The 16,924-nt window shown below is 38.3% G+C and overlaps 2 protein-coding genes across 4 annotated transcripts; one reads left to right on the top strand and one right to left on the bottom strand.

Annotated features, from left to right (window-relative positions):
* Positions 1-1,080: 1,080 nt before the first annotated feature.
* LOC117747940 (E3 ubiquitin-protein ligase ZFP91-like) lies at positions 1,081-6,442 on the bottom strand. 3 transcript variants are annotated; one of them, XM_034557479.1, is made up of 12 exons: positions 6,352-6,440; positions 5,750-6,101; positions 5,338-5,369; positions 5,115-5,237; positions 4,951-4,987; positions 4,753-4,839; positions 4,470-4,628; positions 4,147-4,197; positions 3,983-4,061; positions 3,679-3,793; positions 3,389-3,488; positions 1,081-2,745 (listed from the first exon to the last, which is right to left on the bottom strand). In XM_034557479.1, exons 2-12 carry the CDS (start codon positions 6,073-6,075, stop codon positions 1,866-1,868), a joined length of 1,989 nt encoding a protein of 662 aa, XP_034413370.1. In that variant the 5' UTR covers positions 6,076-6,101; positions 6,352-6,440; the 3' UTR covers positions 1,081-1,865. The 3 variants fall into 3 exon arrangements, with proteins under 3 accessions (XP_034413370.1, XP_034413369.1, XP_034413371.1); XM_034557478.1 differs by having other exon boundaries at positions 5,750-6,442; XM_034557480.1 differs by lacking the exon at positions 6,352-6,440 and having other exon boundaries at positions 5,338-5,385; positions 5,750-5,959.
* Positions 6,443-7,742: 1,300 nt separating this feature from the next.
* Positions 7,743-15,765, top strand: LOC117748152 (mucin-22-like). The gene is made up of 3 exons (XM_034557785.1): positions 7,743-7,914; positions 10,281-10,352; positions 10,621-15,765. Exons 2-3 carry the CDS (start codon positions 10,319-10,321, stop codon positions 14,754-14,756), a joined length of 4,170 nt encoding a protein of 1,389 aa, XP_034413676.1. The 5' UTR covers positions 7,743-7,914; positions 10,281-10,318; the 3' UTR covers positions 14,757-15,765.
* Positions 15,766-16,924: the final 1,159 nt, after the last annotated feature.

The following is a 16,924-nucleotide window of genomic DNA, read 5'->3' as shown; positions in this document are numbered from 1 at the left end:
AAGCCACAGGGGCGTTTTTAGAGGGACGTACTGCCTTTTTTTTTTTTTTTCTCCCCTAAACGTCACCACGTGCCCATACACGATAAAACACACTCTCTTTATTGGGAGTTCGCAGTCAAGGTCAGCTAATGGAAACAAAAACATCATACAAAATATTTTCGGACCAATTAAATTTCCAAAATGTACACACAAACTATTTCCTTCTCAAGGGGTCAGAAAGCTGAAACATTACCTGTCTTCCTTATTACAAGAATTATAACTGATAACATATGTTCTGACATTAAAACACTTAGAGAACATGTATCATTCGGTTTACACAATACAAAATGTATTTTTTGCAAAACACAATTTCCAGAAGACTAAATAAACTAAGCATAAAGAAAGCTGTGGATTATTTTAAAGATATATATATATATATATATATATATATATATATATATCTTTCTTAAAGACAATACCGACCATTATTGAAAATAACGTTGGATTAAAAAAATAGAAATTCTCTTTTCTCGGTTTACTAAAAGTTTGAATGATATGGTATACTATAAATGCTTTTTATTAAGTGTATTCATTAGGATTCAATATTGGCATCAGTGTGGGTAGATCAATTACAAAATGTTGTTTCTATATGTGCTTTGATGCTGTTTTTCATTAAAATGGTGACTGAATCGGATTAAATCCCATCGATGGTAATTAGTCCATTTTGTCCTTTTACATAAATGAACTATATTTGTATCATCTGGTTTAAAGGACGTGTCAAGAATAAAAGACAAAAACTTCAGAACAGATTTTTTTAATTATTATCCATTTGAACACATTTTCTAATAAATTAAGATCACAAGATTACGAGTGTTCAGTAGTGGCAGTGCACAGAGGTATATTTTATTTTCTACGATTGCTTCAAAAGAAAATGTATGACAAAAACTATTTCCATCCTAATACTGCTGCCTGCAGTCTTAACTGTGAATATATATTAAGGCAACAATCTGTAACAAATTAAATCAGATTGTTCCGTTCAATTTGACAGGGAAGTGACAACTTGGGTCCAGGAAAGTGAATACAAGAAGGGCATTTTAGATCTTTTTTTTTTTTATAAAATGAGGTTATGGGCCTTTTTCACAAAAGACATAATAACATGTTGCATAGGATGCTGGCTCACGGTCGTGACCGACCGGCACACTTAAATATAACGGAGCCATCAATAATATTAGTAGCACTTGTGCTTTTCCTACTATAATATGTCAAAATGTCTGCTGTGAAAGAAAAGATCTTGCTTCATCATTATAGATTTTGTCTATGATTTCTGTCCGTCAAAATAATTTGTGGAAAGGCCCAGACTAGACGGGTACCTTGTGGTCGTCCTGCAACCACAAGGTACCCGGTTCGATCCCCGCTCTCCCCACAGTTGCATGTCGAAGTGTCCTTGAGCAAGACACTGAACCCCCAGTTGCTCCTGGGGCACTTCACTGCAGCCCACTGCTCTTTAATTACTAAGGATGGGTCAAGTGTTACTTCCATGTACAATTTGTACTATCAACTTGCAGTCTTTTTAATCTAAAAGAAAATGTTAACATACAAACATATAAACAAATACAAGTCACAAAATAAAAATATTCAGCAAGTGGCAAACGAAGTGTATGCAATCTATAATATAATAAATCATACTCCCTGATACAAGTAGCTCTCTGTCGCTATGTACTTTGTAGAACTACTGTATTACGCTCCATGGAAATAAAGTCTATAATTTCACATATTTAGAATAACGGCTTTAACTTTTGACAGGTCCTTCAGTCTGTTGCTCTTTTCTTAAATCAAAACTTCCCTGTGCATAAGGTTCATGTTAAGATCATGTTGTGGTCTTTTATTTAGATTAAACTGTCTCCATGAACTTCAGCACAATGTAAAAGAATATGTCTCCCCCCTTCCCTCTCCCATACAATCCCCTCATCCTCCTTCCTCCTTTCCTCATTACCCTCCCACATCATTTCCCCGACATCCTGATGACCGCCACCCACCACCACCCTGTCCCACAGCTCACCCTCCCCTGGTAACTGTTCATCCTCATCAGTCTCCCTGCCCCACTGCATAGCCTGCTGGGAAGCCAGGGAGGCAGTGGAGGCCAGTGTGGTGACGGAGCTGGAGCTCAGGGTGAGGAGGGTGCTCTGAGGGTCTACAATAGTCATGGACGCGACGGTGCTGGCCGGAAGGGTGGAGAACTGGATGAGCTGGGGGTGGCTGATGCTGGAGAAGTTAGTAGGACTAGCAGCCGTGAGGTGCAGCAAGGTGGGGGCTTGCTGCTGATGTGCCACCTGCACCACATGGTGCGTGGGCAGTTGGAGAAACTGGCCCTGAGATACATCTATCCGAGTCTGTGGTGCAAGCGGGTGCACCACCTGCTGTAGTGGAGTGAGCGTACTATTCACTACTTCCTGATTCTCCTGGCTGACAGAGGGTTGCTTGGGCTGGTTGAGCTCTGAGACCGTCTCTGGAGTTGGGGCGAGCACTTGGACAGTCTCTGGGATCAGTGTGGGACTGCTTATTACTGAGCCCCCATTAGCTGCCAGGGCTTCAGCTATGAGCACCTCAGGGTGGCTCTTGGCCTTGTGTGCAACAACAGAGTCCTTTTTCTCAAACTTTTTACCACAAATGGAGCAAGAGAACTGGTAGGAGGATTCTGCATCGTGCTTCTTCATGTGCCAGTTCAAGGATGCCTTCTGACGGCAGGTGAAGCCGCAGATCTCACACCTGCCACAGGGTGGAGACAAAGACCAGGTTATAGTCTGAACGGACTTGACGCTCAAGTCTCATCTGTGTCACTTGAACTCCAATTTACTCAGAATCAGTAAAAACATCAAAGTATTTAGATTTGTATTACACTGTATACTTTGGGATCATTATTATTATTGATAAATTAATATTAAGTATTCAAAATAGTATTGTAATTAATTCATAAATAATATTATATTGCCGAGATGGAACAGATTTTCTAACCATTTTATACACTATACTATATGCTCATAATAGATTTTTACAATATTTATCGGCAAAGTAACTTCTCTTGATAAATGTCCTGGAGTAGAAGTATTAACTAACTAAACTAAAATACTCAAGTAATGCACAAGTACCTCAAAACTGTATTTTAGTAAAAAGAATCACAAACTTTGCATCACATCATGAAATGACAGACTGATACAAATTTTAAAAAGCTGTTATCACAATATTTAAATAAAAAGACACAAACTCATTAATAAGAAAGCTGTTTATAAAAAATGGATTGTGTGCTGACAATATGCTGCATCATTTGTAATAATGGACCAAAGCCAGACTTGAAGTTCTTCCTGGCCCACAGCACACATCATAACATTATATTCTAAAGTATGTTACTCACTGGATTGGCTTTTCTCCTGTGTGAATCATTCTATGCACAGCCAGGTTATGGGAGCTCTTGAAAGCACGAGCACAATACTCACAGATGTAGTCCCTTTGATCTGAAATACAGATGACAAGCAGAATAAATAACCTACATGACAGGAGAGACACAGAAAATGGAATGTTTCCAATTACCGCCATGGCATTTCAAGCGGCTCATCAATGATATCACTATTTTAATAATCAAATAAACAAGGTATGTTGCCAGTCTTAATACTGCGTGAATAAACATGTGTGCCTTAACATCACCTGTATGATGTTTTGCATGGCGCAACAGCTGCTTCTGCAGACGAAACAATCGCCCACACGAGGGGTGATCACACACATACTTCTTTTTAAGCAAGTGCTGGTATTTGATATGGTGCTGAAATAAAGAAATGAGAGAACAGTACACTTAACTTTGTCTAAGTTCACAGATCTAAAACAGAATGTAAAAATGCAGGACACCAATGTGACTATGGCAAAAATAATATCGTTGCTTATGAACAATGCCAACTTTAAAACGGTGCTTTTAAAAATAGTTGGGGCTGTCATGGTTGACAGGATGGCAAACCTGTAGGTAACGTGGATGGGCCAAGACAGTACCACAGCCCTCAATTTCACAGCGGACGTACTGCACTGGGGGCTTTTTCCTAGGGAGACAGAAAAAAAGGGCAATTGTACAATAATCATACTTGATACAAATACTACAATGATTATTACAAGTATGACTGTTACCTTTGTTTTGGCAGCCGAGGGACTTTGTCATCTTTTTGTTGTCTCCCTCTCCTAGAAGGAAACAGATTACAAAACAGAGCTTGAAATGTTGACCAATACTGTAATCCTTCTTCCCAAACTTTCAATAGGATCATATCTATATTGTTAAGTTTCTTAATGATGCAATGAGCAAACATTGTGTCAGTAAGCAGGCTGTCAGACATTGGTGGGGGTGTCTAGCTTCAGGGAACAATGAGATGTGCAATAAACTTATTGTCTGTGGGTTCAGCAATCAGTCCTTGTGCACCTTCCTTTCACTAAATCATCAACCCGTTTTTGCTTACTTCCTGGGTGGCTCTGCATTATTATCCACTCCATCTTCACTCTGAACAACAATCTCTGTTGATTCTTCCTTTTTAATGTTGTCTTCTTCCTCATCCTTTTCTGACTCTTCTTTCTTGACTTCCTTTTGTTTTAACGTTGTATTCCGCCTTGATTTTTCCCTAAGGAATTAAGAGATGAAGCTTAATTTACTATTGCAACTAACATTTTAACAGTCACAAGTTTTTATATAAAGTAACATTCAGGACTACTACTCATTATAGAAAGGCAGTGGGCTCAGCATACGTCTTTGTCTCGGGTTTATAGATGAGGTCATTTGGGTCATCTCTGAATGGAGGGTCCTCGTCAAGAGCTGCATCTGGATCTGCAACGCTAATACGGACATCCACACCACACTGGCCACAATTAAATTCACATTGGCAAATCAAGCATGATATCCTACATTTTCTCTGTTGCTCAGTCAATAAGATGTATACCACTCACTTGTCATTGCTTGCTTTCAAATAACCTGTTTCCTCTCCTGAAAAACAAAGATAATTAATATTTTATTTCATTTTCAGATGATTGCCGTTGTTTGTAGTCTAATAGTCATAAAATATGTATGTGGAGCATGTAGTAAAAATGAATGCATGTGGCCTTTGTATTACCAGCCTCCATCTCTGCTTCAGGTTTGCATGCTGTTGCTGTTGTGGTGCAAGAGGCTTGGGTTGGAGGACGTCCTTTGCCTTCTCTAGCTTTGGACAGCTTTGATCCACTAGTCGGTTTGGATGCTGAGGAAGTCAGCGTGCTCAGGCATTAGTGACAGGTGTAGCAATACATAACAAAAACAAAATTTCTACAAATAGATGAAAAGGACTTGTGTCTTTTTACCATTTTTGGCTGTGGATTTCTTTGCCGCAGATCTGTGTGAGAGAGAGTCTGCAGTAAATAAAAGGTGCAAATAAATAAATAAATACAAATCTGTAGTGTACCTTGGAATATACACAGTATGCTATAACTCAACTGCCATGAAAACAACAGGATAACAAGAGCACAGACAGGACAACACGTGCATTTGACTTATTTGTTTTGGTTTCAACATCTGGTAAACCTATAGCTTTAAGAACTCCCAAAGCCCACTTCCTACAATTACAGCCCTAACTAAGCCTCCTTACAGTGCAATCTCACTCGTACCTCTAACACGCCTCTGAGCGTGATAAGTAACGCTAGTAAGTTAGCTAGTTTGTTGCAATAGTACTAGTGTACTGCAACGTGTTTGACGTGCATTTGTATCGGCACTTACTGTGTGTTTTTGGAGCGTGATCCCAGAGGTCTCCCACGTCCACGGTGCATGCTCTTAACGTTAGATGTTTGCCTGTAAGTGGCATTCTTGGATTTATCAACGTTAGTCCTGCCAGCTTCAACTCGCCTGGCTCGCAAAACTCTAACACCCGACCCAGAGTCACCAGAGTCGGGGGAGGTCACTGTGGTTTTCACGAGCCTTTTACTTCCTCTTCTCCCGCTTGGCGGTTCAGTCGAGACCGAGGGTGGTTTGGCGGCCTCAGTTGAGTCTCCGATTATGTCAATCCTAGGACGAATACCTGAAACCTCGTCTTCCTCCGAGTCCATTTTTAACTGTTACGACCCTTACAGACCTGTATAATTAACGTTAGTTGACGTAACGTCAATTATGAACATAGAATATGTAACGCTAGCTAATACCAACGTAACATTGAAGGCCCTTTTGGGACCAAGTTATGTTAGCTCGGTCAAGAGTAAAGGTAATGTTAAGTCACTACGCAAGCATTTCAATAACTCGCTTATTAATAAAACAAAGTTAACGTTGTATGATAATTTAATTGTACAAACATTCAACATTATCTACTTCTTAAAGCTATAGCAAACCTCATATTTCTTAAACCGAGTATCGGCCCTTTTGGGATGCGTCTCCTTTAAGAGCAGCAGTAGCAGTAGCGGGGATATGCGAACATATTTAGTTTGGACTCCAGGGCTTCCATACTAATTGACAACGGTGATTATGGGAAAGGTAGTTCGGATCTCATGGATCTGTGCATTTAGGCATTCATTCGTCTTAGGTTGATGCTTTTTAGCAAAACCTGTTACAATATGAATATATCTCAGTTAATTTGGTCCCATGACTAATTTATATAATAATTAGACTATTTAAAAACATATTTTTTACTTATCAGCCTCTTTATTTTAATAGTGTTAATTACTTTTTTAAACCTATAACCTAATTGACTCTTACATTGGACAAATAACACATCTACAATTAAATATACACATTTGAGCCAATGAAAATAAAGTACTGTCCACACCTGAGTGACAACAATGTAGTATGGTTATGTATGGTACAGTTGGGATGCTGAGATTTGAAGGGTGGGAAGAGGTAGAGAGTTTCCTGTTCTACCAAGACATATCTCAAATGCATGCAATACAGCTGTACTGCAGACTGATATGAAAGGTTTTCACTGCAGATTATAATAATTATTGTCCTGCTACTTTTCAGAACATGTGTGGAGGGTCTCAATCAGTGGGTCTCGTGTAGAGGGATAACTTTTGTTTAAAAGGCAATACCTTTGAGCCAGGACATTATTGAACAAATCAGTGATTGGGTGTGCACATTTCCAAACAGAATATTATAATATATATAATAACAGTGCTAAATTTAAAAGATATCAAATCTGGTGATAAGTATTGGTGTAGTCACCGACTCATGCCTACATTCTAATATTATAATACAGCCAACAGATCAGACGGTGGTCCAATGATGCATTAGGCAACTTACAGGAGTGAATGTGGATATCTCATGTGAGTGTATACAGGGTATTGGAAAAGAGAGCAAACTTCCCTTTGAAAGAATGTTCCTGATTGTTTATGTTTCACCAGCTCAACAAAAAAAACTCCTGCATGAAATGTCTTCAGCTTTCATCCACTGAATGAAGACAATTACATTTGATGGGTGTGTCAGGGTAAATCGAATTCCAGGGAATTGTTATGCTCATGACTACATGTGCCAAAATAAACTGGTAGGATTAATGCTGAACAGGTTGCTATTTCTGCCCATGAATATTAGAACCATCAGAATATGTGCTAGGATACTGAACGACTTTCAATTGTGAGGAACAGCTTCCTCAGAACTTGTTGTTTTGCCAGTGAAAAGTCATACTCATCCAAACAGACTAATCAAACGCAATTACAGAAGGAACACGTTTGTGCACACCGTAATCTTCCTTTATACCTAATTTCTCGTGATCTGAGGACAGCAGCCTATCTCCTATTTTCGTCACTGCTATTAAGACTGACAGGTGTGACTATAGGTGTGATTATAGCAGGTAGAACTGGTTTTGTGAGACTACTTTAAATTGAACTCTCCGTTCTAGTTTGTTTTACACTTATCACTGTGCTCAAGATTCATGCAAGATAGGAGGCGAATGGTGTCGAAAGGTCAGTGAGATTTCTTTTGATTCTACAACTGTGAACTTTATATTCCTTTTCAACTCATTTGAATACCTTTGTCTGCAAGGTCAAGTCGGTTCAGGATGCTGTGTCCAAGTTGTGTTTTATATTTAAATTCAAGTGGTTAATGTTTTGTGGAAGCGTTTCTCTACAAGTAGACACATACTACTGAGTGTTGCTGTTGAGGTTCAGAGGTACAATGTTGTCTGGCAGTTTTTGAATAGGAATTACTTTAAATGTGTTTCCATTCACCTGTTTTATGCACATTTAACGGTATCAATAGAACGCTGCAGGAATGAATGATAAAACCCCCAAATGAGTTCACATTTTGCCTTCTGGTTCCCTCGCCCCTTTTTTGCTTATTAAGTTTAAACATTTTTTTAATGGGTTTTTGGTTAGATGCTTTAAAGAAAGTCTGCGGATAACACACTGAAGAGATTTTAACATTCTGTTCCACAATATAAAATAAGTCAATAAATACTCCTTCCATGGATTTTAAAGCTTTTATGTGTTTTGATAAATGAGGTTTGCTTCCAAGTGGCTAAATGAGACTACAAAACGTAATCCTGCCCACTAGTCTGCCTTTACAGCCTTCATTGTGTGTCCTCGTGCTCATGAGACCATGGAGTAATTCAATAGTTTGGGGTGTTAGATTTTTACTTTTTACTTAACTTAACTTTTTAGATTGCATTTACACACAATCATACAAGTGAAGTTCTTTTGTGAATATTGTCTTGTTGAACTCCAATGGAAATGTAAATACAATAGAAAAGTCCCATTGGCTTTTTGTTGCGGGAACCAGTGTGATGCTAACGTCTGGAGTTGGCCTTCAAAAATACATCAACCTTCAGAAATACGTCATCCCTGAAGCATTCTATTGATACAGCATGTTGGAGTTGGAGTTAAAAGCAGGCAGAATCAAAGCAATACAGTAGATTGATTCTGACACATTTATGTAGCACAGTTTAAAGCATGTGTGGAAACAATACGCACTTTATATTAAATGTAATATTTCCCTCATGCCATGAATAATAGTATCAAGGTTACCGTAAAACAAAAATAAAAAAAATATTTAGGTTTTGTGTTTGTGCTTACAGTTTGCACAATAATAAAGAGAATAATAAGGGCTGCGCACTTCCGTATTTTAGCCTGTTGAGATCTGTTTTCATGTTCACGGCAATGAAATTAACAGTTGCTGTGCTGCACTTAACATCTTACAGTAATTGATGCCTGTGAGCCAATATAAAAAAATCAAATGTTGAAGCTGGATCACCTTAAGGGAAGGCAGCTATTGATAGTGGTGTTAACAGTGACACAAAGTCTGTTTACACATGTTGGTATACAACTACTTATGTTAAGAAAGTTGTATAATGTCCTTTTTTGTATCCAGATGGAGCTGTGAGAAATCTGATAATTTGCCTGAAGGGATGTCACTTGAGCCTCTTTCGGCTAAAGACTACAAGTTTTAAAATATTTTTTTTTTAGAAATCAGGGTTTGTAGAGTTATAAAGAAGTGAGCCTGACAGACCTCTGTATCACCCTCCTCATCTCTGCTTGAAGTCGACTCGAGGCTACATTAGCTGCTACTAGAATAATATGAATCTGTGACTGAATTGTCTGTGGTCAAGTTGCATTGAGGCTAATGTAAGGGCGAGATCTTTACAAGGAAGAAGAATATGTTGAATCAAAAATACAATTTTCCATATCCCCCTTTACTCCATTTTGAGACAATGTTAATGAAGTGCAACAATAAATTGGTAGACTACCCTTTTAATGACATGTCAAAAAGCCTATGGAGAACCCCTCGTATTTGAATTGAAAGAAGAATACTTCTCATTTCAGCATATGTCTTACATATTTTAATCTTTTTGCCATGCATGCTATATTTATTTGTTTTTTAACACAAGCCTTATGCTATGTGTTTGTAATAGTGTTACAAACTGGAACCCAAAAGCACGACTCTGAGACAGAGGTAACAAAGAAGGTCATCTTTACTTTGTACAGGCAGGGTCAAAACCGGGAGATCAGGCCATCAGGAATTTGTGACAGTATTTAAAAGAGAAATTCTAGTTACAGAATGAGGAATTATGGCACAAAGCAGAAAAACATTACTCAGAAGGATTAAGTGAAGATTTATATCTATTTTATTTACCTGTGGGTGGAGGAATGCAATCGATAGAGCATCATCTCATAGAGTTTCCACATTCCGTAAGTAGAGTAAACGCAGACTCAAAGGCATGGGCGTAATAATACAAGGAAAGTAGAACATGCTGTTGTAGATACAGTGTTTGACTCCAAAGAATATGAGACAAATGTCTTGAATGTGTTGCTTTTTGTCCTTGCTTTGTTATCAGATATGCTTGCTATTCCTGAATAACCATCACCTGCCACCATGAATGTTGGATTTTTTCTAAGCCTACTGGCAGGTGAGTCAGGTTGCATTGCTGTCACTATTCCATGACATGACTAACTCTAGTCTATTTATAACTAAACCGACGTCCTCGAAACTTTAAACTGTATCAATGGCTTATATTGTCACACTACTCTATCACGCCTTGAATCCAGCTCTCATTATTTGTACTTATCTTTTCACTTTTTATGTAAGAGCATGATACCACAGTTAATGTGAACATTAAAGGATCAAACCAAATTTTTTTTTATATATGAAACCGTCTGCCTTTTCCTCTCACACAGCTATGTGCCCGCCTCATGTCTGGACCACAGACTCTACTGAGATTCCTGCAATTAACACCAGTACAGGACCGGTGGTCAGTAAACCTTCAAGACCTCAGCCATTCATGGAACAAACCAAACAATTGGACAAACAAACAACTCCAACCATGGACTCAAAGAAATTGACTTCAACGATGGAAACAACATTTAGCTCCAAAAGTAAAACGGAAACCGTAGGAGCTTCAATAATGGCAAATGTAACTGGAGTCAAAGGAAGTACATCAGACCCGATGGAGGAAATAAATGCTGAATCAACGAAGGGAAGTACAAGTCAAAATATAGCCGCTGCCAATGAAACAAATACTGTTTATAATGTTACACCTGTGACTGGTCTCCAGGAACCTGCCTTAACCAGTACAACATCTGGCACTTCCACATTGCTGCATAATAAGTCAAGACTGATGAACTCCTCAGCAGAAACAGTGACTGCAGCACAGATTTATACTGACTCCACTCTTTCAGCCTCAACTACAGCTCAGTCCAGCAAAGCTCTGACTATACCTAAATTTAGCTCACCTTTACCAAATTCAACCCAGATGGATACAATGGTATCTCCCAACAACATACCTATAAACATTGTTGTGACAGCTATGGCAGCCGCACCTAAGGTCACAGACGTCACAGATCACAGCATGCCAATCACCATTCCACAGTTATCACAAACTGGTCCTACCAAAACACCTACACGGAAATTCCAAGACACATCCGATATAGTGCAGTCAAATTTAACTTCTGACATATTTAACAACATATCTGGGACGGTGTCATCTCTGAATTCATCAGCTTTGATTAATTTGAAAGCCATGAATTCTACGTTCAGCCCATCTGCATCCACTACTCCAAAAAAAGCCACAAGTACAGGCAAAATCAACAAAACGTTAGCCTTAAACCTTAGAACAACATTAAAAACAAGTTTCCCTGAACAAAAAACATTAGTAACAACCACATTGACACAAATCAGAGCTGAATCAAAGACAACATCAACAGCTCCAGCACAAAGGACAGCATCTATGTTGACAGATTTGGCTATATCACAAACATCAACATTGGAATCAATTGTAGTACCTCCAATGGCTGATAGTACAGGGTCAATTACAACAACTATGAAAAAAGCTAGGGCAACAGCATTTACAAAACAAACTAGAGGACCTGTGGATACAGTGTCCACAACTACAACAACAACAACATATATTCCACTCACAATAAAAACACAAACACAATTTACGGTTGTAACCACAAAATCAGAAACTTCAGCCGAAGCTGCACCACCTTTAACAACAAAATCAAAGACTACACAAACATCAACTTCAGCATCAATAACAACAGAGCTACCCACGGCTGCAAAACAAACTAATGAATCAACATCAATTTACAGCACATTACCACATCGTGTTTCAGTGATTTCCACCACACAAAGTACACCAGCAATGAACACAGCATTTACAACACAAACTAAAGCAACTGTGGAAACAGTGTCCTCAACTCCATCAGCAGAATCTATTCCATTCACAATAGAATCATCAACAACACCAACACAAAGTACAGTTGTAACAACAAAATCAGCCACTTTAGAAACAGCAGTATCTGGAACATCCAAATCAGTGACTTCACAAACATCAGCAACATTAACAACAGAGAAACTCACAGCAGCAGAATTAACTGAGGAGTCGACTACAATTCCCAGCCCATCGACACATAGTGCATCAGTGATGTCAACCACACAAAGTACACCAGCTAGGGCAACATCATTTACAAAACAAACTAGAGGACCTGTGGAAACAGTGTCCACAACTACTTCAACAACATATATTCCACTCACAAGAAAAACAACAACAACACCAACACAATTTACAGTTGTAACCACATCATCAGAAACTTCAGCAGAAGCTGAACCATCTGTAACAGCCAAATCAGAGACTACACAAACATCAACTTCAGCATCAATAACAACAGAGCTACCCACGGCTGCAAAACACACTTCTGAGTCAACGACAATTCCCAGCACATCAACACATAGTGGATCAGTGACTACAATAACACAAACTACACCATCTACTCCAGAAACATCAGAAACAACACCAACTGTGTCAACAACCATACCAACACAATCTATTCCGGCCACAATAGAATCCTCAACAACAGCAACAGAGAGTACAGCAATTGTTTTTTCATCACCACAAAGTTTAACACACGTTACAGTTGTAAATACACAATCAGCATCTTCAGCAGAAGCTGAACCATCTGTAACAGCCAAATCAGAGACTACACAAACATCAACTTCAGCATCAATAACAACAGAGCTACCCACGGCTGCAAAACACACTTCTGAGTCAACGACAATTCCCAGCACATCAACACATAGTGGATCAGTGACTACAATAACACAAACTACACCATCTACTCCAGAAACATCAGAAACAACACCAACTGTGTCAACAACCATACCAACACAATCTATTCCGGCCACAATAGAATCCTCAACAACAGCAACAGAGAGTACAGCAATTGTTTTTTCATCACCACAAAGTTTAACACACGTTACAGTTGTAAATACACAATCAGCATCTTCAGCAGAAGCTGTGCCATCTGTAACAACCAAATCAGAGACTACACAAACATCAACTTCAGCATCAATAACAACAGAGCTACCCACGGCTGCAAAACACACTTCTGAATCAACATCAATTCACAGCACATCAACACATAGTGGATCAGTGATTTCCACCACACAAAGTACACCACCTATGGACACAGCATTTACAACACAAACTGGAGGACTTGTAGAAAGATTGTCGAACACTAGTTCAACAACATATATTCCAATCACAATGAAAACACCAACAACACCAACACAATTTATGGTTGGAACCACAAAATCAGAAACTTCAGCAGAAGCTGCGCCACCTGTAACAACAAAATCAGAGACTACACGAACATCAACTTCAGCATCAATAACAACAGAGCTACCCACGGCTGCAAAACAAACTAATGAATCAACATCAATTTACAGCACATTACCACATCGTGTTTCAGTGATTTCCACCACACAAAGTACACCAGCAATGAACACAGCATTTACAACACAAACTAAAGCAACTGTGGAAACAGTGTCCTCAACTCCATCAGCAGAATCTATTCCATTCACAATAGAATCATCAACAACACCAACACAAAGTACAGTTGTAACAACAAAATCAGCCACTTTAGAAACAGCAGTATCTGGAACATCCAAATCAGTGACTTCACAAACATCAGCAACATTAACAACAGAGAAACTCACAGCAGCAGAATTAACTGAGGAGTCGACTACAATTCCCAGCCCATCGACACATAGTGCATCAGTGATGTCAACCACACAAAGTACACCAGCTAGGGCAACATCATTTACAAAACAAACTAGAGGACCTGTGGAAACAGTGTCCACAACTACTTCAACAACATATATTCCACTCACAAGAAAAACAACAACAACACCAACACAATTTACAGTTGTAACCACATCATCAGAAACTTCAGCAGAAGCTGAACCATCTGTAACAGCCAAATCAGAGACTACACAAACATCAACTTCAGCATCAATAACAACAGAGCTACCCACGGCTGCAAAACACACTTCTGAGTCAACGACAATTCCCAGCACATCAACACATAGTGGATCAGTGATTTCCGCCACACAAAGTAAAGCACCATATAGCGTTGCATCTTTAAAACCAACACCCCTACTATCCTACACAACAGCAGAATCACTAAATTCATTTCAGAACGACAATACTACAAATGTCACATCCTTCAACGCACAAAAAACTGTGACAGTTATGACAGACGTTGCCACAGACTCAAGTTCACTTCTGCCTTGGTCATTTTCCCCGGAAGCATCAACTCTAAATCCTGCTGAAGTCAACACAACACAGCAGCAAGTTGATCCTAACTCTGTTCCCTTATCTGGAGGAAATACAGTATTTTTCAAATATAGCCCCATAATTGCTTCTGTGAGGCCCCTTGACTTTGAATACCCAACTGTGATATGGACCACATTCCAAGTTTTGGATGCCTTCTCTGAAGAGATGAACGAGCCAAATCAGAACAACACAAATTAGGTAATTACAAACGTTTTTAAGGAGTAGTTTAACATGTTAAGAAACACATTTTTTTCTTTTCAATAGTTAAATGAGAACAATAACATCACTCTCATATTTGTAATGCTGCAGCCTGTAGATGATGAGCTTAACATAAAGAATGGCTATGTCCAATGGTAACAAAATCTGCCTACCTAATTGTCTGAAATGTTGTCTTACAACTTTCCAGGTTTTTGCTAAGCTCAGCTAACTGGTTGCTGGCTGTTGCTACATATTAAAGTCTACAGCATATTTCCCGAAATTGAAAATGTTACCTTTACAGTCTGTGATATTATTATATTCATATATTCATATACTACCAAAATAAGCGGATTTAATGTACTGTACATATCATCACTGATACGGTTTCTTACACTGAATGCTAGTTTTCTTAGCTCAGCTGACCATTGATTATGAGCAGCCAACTGCTAAGTAGCTAAAAGAAGAAAGAAGAAATGTACACTTTTATTATCCCCGTGGGGAGCAACTGGGGATACAGTGTCTTGCTCAAGGACACTTCGACATGTTGGGAGGACAGGTATCGAAACCTGCTACCTTGTGGTTACAGGACGACCACCCTACCCCAAGAGCCACAAATATGGGGAGGGGTTAAGACCTGCATAGTTGTGTCTAAACATTTTTTAAATAGAAATACAACGTCAATAATTGGGGATACAATGTATTGCTCAAGGACACTTTGACATTCAACTATAGCGGGATCGGGAATTGAACACCATACATTATGGTTATGGGATGACCACTCATCCCCATGAGCTACAGCCAACTCCCAAATAACAGTAAAATGGTAGCTGTGAAGAAGACCGTGTGCAGCCACAAATATATTTATCACTCAGCAACCAATTCAATAGATGGTTATAACAAGCATTGTTAAAATGTCCAAATAACTTCTTCCAACATGTTTAAAATTGCTTTGGCCAGTTACACTCCCATTTGTCTCCGTCTGTGTGTCCTTTTTTAAGGTAACACAAAATAATATTCCAAAAACATGTTAATTACAAATCTATAATGTATTTACATATCTTTTGTTTAAAGATCTATTTCTTGGTATTTATTTGTTTTTGTCTTGGTTTCTGGGTTCCATTGCCATTTAATTTCCAGTTCAATTAGGAGTTTTCAAACTACTTTTACTTAGACAATTAGTTGTGATATTTTCTAAGGGATTTCATATTTGACTCTAAAAAAATGTTCTTTCAGTTCTCACTTTATCTGACATGATATTCATACAGTAGTTTTGACCTAACCACAGAAGATAAATACCTATGTTACTTTAACAAATACAAAAGATGTGAGTTGAGTTTTCTTTCCTGTCGAGCTTTGTTGATTGATTTTGTCATTCTGTTTTGGTGATCTTATGTGATCTTATCCACCTGGATAATTTGTGTTTTTTCTTTTTCTGTTAATCCTATCGTTTATTTATATTTTGTATCTCCTTAAACCAAGACTTTTAGGACATTGCAATTAATTGCACTTGAAATAAACTAATTATTCATGCCTAGTTGCTGTGTCATGCCTTGTCACTATTTATTCTTATTCTTTTCTTTTTGTGGGAACTTCGTATTCAGTACTATAAGGCCAGAAAGCCACACATAGCTGGTGTCAGGTTATTAGGGTTGGGTGAATGGCTTATAACTGATTTATAAATATATGTGGCCTTACACATGTAAGAATGATCCCAGTCCCTTCTCCACAGTGAGGCATACAGTTATTAATTAAATATATAAATATTATGGTTTTCAGAATACCTTGAATGAATATTGAATTAGGGTGATAACATAAACATGTAAATGTGCACCAATGTACCCCAGTCTGGTCAGCTATATATTTATACTGCAAAATACAATAATACATATAGACATTTATTTTGAAAAAACAAAAATATGGACAGTAGCTAATACTGTGACTGAACAGAAAAATAGTACCAAGCACAGAAACTGCAGGTTTCAGGTAAAAATGAAACAAAAACTACAAACAGTAGAACCTTCATTTTCTTTGCAGCAATACAAATAAGACTTGAACAAACAGGTGACATGAGTTGAACCAGGGTAGAGTACATAAGGAGCCTCTGAATATTTTTTAAATAGTGCAAATCTAAAAAACATTATTTAACAATTAACGATTGCTATAAGTAG

The sequence above is a fragment of the Cyclopterus lumpus genome, chromosome 18 (genome assembly GCF_009769545.1).
Source record: "Cyclopterus lumpus isolate fCycLum1 chromosome 18, fCycLum1.pri, whole genome shotgun sequence".
Taxonomy (NCBI): Eukaryota; Metazoa; Chordata; class Actinopteri; order Perciformes; family Cyclopteridae; genus Cyclopterus; species Cyclopterus lumpus.
This window is presented reverse-complemented; position numbering and strand designations above follow the sequence as displayed.